The following is a 3,694-nucleotide window of genomic DNA, read 5'->3' on the forward strand; positions in this document are numbered from 1 at the left end:
CACCACAAAATAAAAAAAGCCCCCCCCCGCCAGTCTTCTAGGAGGTGAGGTGAGCTCTGCTTCTGTTTGAAGCCTCGACAGTAACGTTCGTCCAGACAACAGGGCTTCTCCCTAAGAGCCTCGGAAGGATGCGAACAGACGCCGTAGGAAGCCATCTCATTTCTTTTTCACCCTTTAAAGGCAAATTGCTGATTCTTAGTCAGAGTCAGTAAGTATCGTAAAACAGATTATATTCTGTTCAGCTTTGCTACTTTGATAGAGTGTGTAATCTGGGGACCCAGAAAAGTCAAAAGAAATAAAGATGCTGCCACAATAATTGCCCCTTTTTTTTAAGAGATGCCCCAGGGGGCAGGAGTCAAGGATTCTGCTCTAGAAAGCGGGGGACCTCGTGGGGGGAGATTTGACCTCCGGACCTCTCCCATGACGTCAGCCTCTCCGAATTCCTTCAGGCCAGTGGCCCCTGGGCCCTGGGAGGGTGAGAGTGTTGCCTTACTCAGGCAGCTGAAGGTAGACAACTCAGAGAGGAAACAGCCTTCTTACCGGTGGGGGAGTTTAAACTCTCTGCACTTTGGAGGGTTGGAGAAAATGTGACCTTTATTTGAGAAATCAAAACCCTGCTGGTCGGGCATTGAATTCCCCACACTTCAGTGGGAGATGTTCACTAGTTAACTAGAGAATATCTCCATCTTGTAAGCAGATAGGATGGACCTCCCAGGTGAGCCGACACTGCAAAATATGTTCAAAGCGCAAGATATTCGTGTTTCTCCCTTCCACTGGGTGCATCCCGGTGCTTCCAGATCAGGAGGGCAACAACTGGGAAGATTTATTCTAACAACTTCCACCAGGAGCTAAGAGTGAATTCTACAATTCATAGTTCTCCAATAAGGTTTTTAAATCAAAGACTCATTACTGTGGACTTGGAAATCCTTTAGGTCATGGGGTCAGTGGTCTGAGGCGGGGGTTAGACGCAGATCCTGAGACCAGTCTTCCTGACTGAGGCCCCCGTGTCCCCCCAGACCCGCATCGGAGGCTCACACAGCCTCCGATCAGAAGCATTAAGGACAAGGAAACACAGCTTTAAGGAGTGTGTGTTTAAAGAGCTGTGCTTTTTTCTCAGCTCTGCTTTTCAAAAAGCAAAAACCTGGCTGTGTGTACACTCCGCCTTTGAGTCCCGTTTAGTCCTGGATCCACACAGGAATCAAGCCCCCAGCCCCTTCACTGCTCCCGGGGCTCCTTCCAGGCCCTGACCCTGTTCCCGGCCAGGTGGACACCCACCCGTGTGCAGGTCGTTCTGGAAATGCATGTGAAGAGCTGCCCAGGGGGCCCAGGCTCCCCTCTCCTCACCAGCCTGAGAGGGAGAAGGCTGAGCCCACGTTCAAGTGCAGGAAAGTCTCCCCCGGGGGGGTTGACAAAAGGCCTTTGGGGCCCCTCCCCCTAAAAGGCTGTGAGAACTTGGGTGAGCGTGTTTTTCTGAGGAGATGGTCTTTCAGAAGATTGTCAAAGGGTCCATTATTCTTTTTTTTTCTGAGCAGAATACTGACCAACTCTTTGGTCTGCCGTGGCAATGCAGAAGGGGTCCGTTTGATTTGTGCAGAGTTTCTGTAGAAGTCAAGGCCCCTTCGCCTCAGGACGTTGGATCAGAGCCTTCACAGGGGACCCTGCACTGCAGGCGGGGCTGGTCCTGCACCCGCGGCTCTTGCTGTAAACTTGGCACCTGTCCGGCGGGGGAGCAGCGCTGCCCATTAAGGGGAGAAAAGTGAGCACTTTTTGTAAAAGCCTGTGGTTCTATTTTGGAAGAGGCTCTTTGAGTAGTTTACGGCGTTAGGTTTCCTAAGAACACATGATTATGGCAGATGATGTTGTTCAAGCTAGAAGTAAATACAAGCGTATTGTACGAAGTGAACTAATAAGTGTTTGGTTTCCTTTTTTCCCCTTCTTAGTCCATGGGACAAAACAGATTGTGTCATTCCAGTGGATGATTTTTTTTCTTGGATAAGCCCTTTAACGAATAAAATCTACTGAGGGGGCTTCCCTGGTGGCGCAGTGGTTGAGAGTCCGCCTGCCGACGCAGGGGACGCGGGTTCGTGCCCCGGTCCGGGAAGATCCCACGCGCCGCGGAGCGGCTGGGCCCGTGAGCCGTGGCCGCTGAGCCTGCGCGTCCGGAGCCTGTGCTCCGCGACGGGAGAGGCCTCAGCAGTGAGAGGTCCTAGTACCGCAAAAATAAAAAATAAAAAAAAATCTACCGAGGAACATCTGTGATCCCTTGGGCAAAGCGAAACAGGGATTAAAAGGGAGCTTGGAAATGAATGTGTTTGCTTGAGGTCCTGGGTTAGTGGTTAGCGTCAGGCAGCAACCTAACGTATAATCCGAGTTCAGCTGAATCCAGATGCTCGTAAACCCACGCTAGGACGCGAGCGTGTTTTCAGAGTGGGCGTTGTTCCCTCCCAGAAAACCACCTCCTAGCAGCTCACAGGGTGACCTCCAGAGAAACGTGCTCCTGTCTGTAACAGTACAGCAGCTTTACAAATTGAAGGAAGGTTCCACTAACTTGCCTGTGCTAATTTTCGCCTGTTCAGGATAAAGCGGCAGGATGGACTGGGGCACGCTGCACACGTTCATCGGGGGCGTGAACAAACACTCCACCAGCATCGGGAAGGTGTGGATCACCGTCATCTTCATCTTCCGCGTCATGATCCTCGTGGTGGCCGCCCAGGAGGTGTGGGGCGATGAGCAGGCCGACTTCGTGTGCAACACGCTGCAGCCCGGGTGCAAGAACGTGTGCTACGACCACTACTTCCCCGTGTCCCACATCCGGCTCTGGGCGCTGCAGCTCATCTTCGTGTCCACGCCGGCTCTGCTGGTGGCCATGCACGTGGCCTACTACAAACACGAGGCCGCGCGCCGGTTCAGGCGCGGAGAGAAAAGGAGTGAGTTCAAGGATTTGGAGGACATCAAACGGCAGAAGGTCCGGATCGAGGGCTCCCTGTGGTGGACCTACAGCAGCAGCATCTTCTTCCGAATCATCTTCGAGGCCGCCTTCATGTACGTCTTCTACTTCTTGTACAACGGGTACCACCTGCCCTGGGTGCTGAAGTGTGGCATCGAGCCCTGCCCCAACCTCGTGGACTGCTTTATCTCCAGGCCCACAGAGAAGACCGTCTTCACCATCTTCATGATCTCCGCATCCGTGATCTGCATGCTGCTCAACGTGGCCGAGTTGTGCTACCTGCTGCTCAAAGTGTGTTTCAGGAGATCCAAGCGAGCGCAGACGCAAAGAACCCCGCCCAACCACGCCCTCAAAGAGAGTAAACAGAACGAAATGAATGAGCTGATTTCCGAGAGCGGGCAGAACGCCATCACGGGGTTTCCTAGTTAAACGGTGCCAGGCACCACGTAGCTGACGTAGCGTCACAGGACTGGGGCCTTCCCCAGAAGGCAGTGCCGACCAGGCATCCTGGCTCTCGGCTGAGACTCTGTCCTCACAAACGCCTTTCACAATTCATAGATACCTGAGTTAGCTTTCTGTAGAATAATTGGGCCATGAATGTGCCACGCAATCAAATGTGTGGTCCGGCTCTACAGCCGGGCCTAGGTGTGACTTTTACATGTGGGTTTAAGTGGACCGTCTGACATGGGGGTATTTCCTGAAAATTTAAGGACGTAACTGTTGTCGACAAAACATTTATCTAGAAAT

At 52.6% G+C, this 3,694-nt stretch overlaps 1 protein-coding gene across 1 annotated transcript; it reads left to right on the forward strand.

Moving 5' to 3' along the window:
* Positions 1–2,590: 2,590 nt before the first annotated feature.
* On the forward strand, positions 2,591–3,376 carry GJB6 (gap junction protein beta 6). Its single transcript, XM_007464511.1, has one exon. The coding sequence runs from the start codon at positions 2,591–2,593 to the stop codon at positions 3,374–3,376; it is 786 nt and encodes a 261-aa protein (XP_007464573.1).
* Positions 3,377–3,694: the final 318 nt, after the last annotated feature.

The sequence above is a fragment of the Lipotes vexillifer genome, unplaced genomic scaffold (genome assembly GCF_000442215.2).
Source record: "Lipotes vexillifer unplaced genomic scaffold, Lipotes_vexillifer_v1.1 scaffold2116, whole genome shotgun sequence".
In the NCBI taxonomy this organism is placed as follows: Eukaryota; Metazoa; Chordata; class Mammalia; order Artiodactyla; family Lipotidae; genus Lipotes; species Lipotes vexillifer.

What these genes read in the sequence shown, in the direction of transcription:
- GJB6 (XM_007464511.1), top strand. Translation starts at nt 2,591, where the DNA reads ATGGACTGGGGCACGCTGCACACGTTCATCGGGGGCGTGAACAAACAC.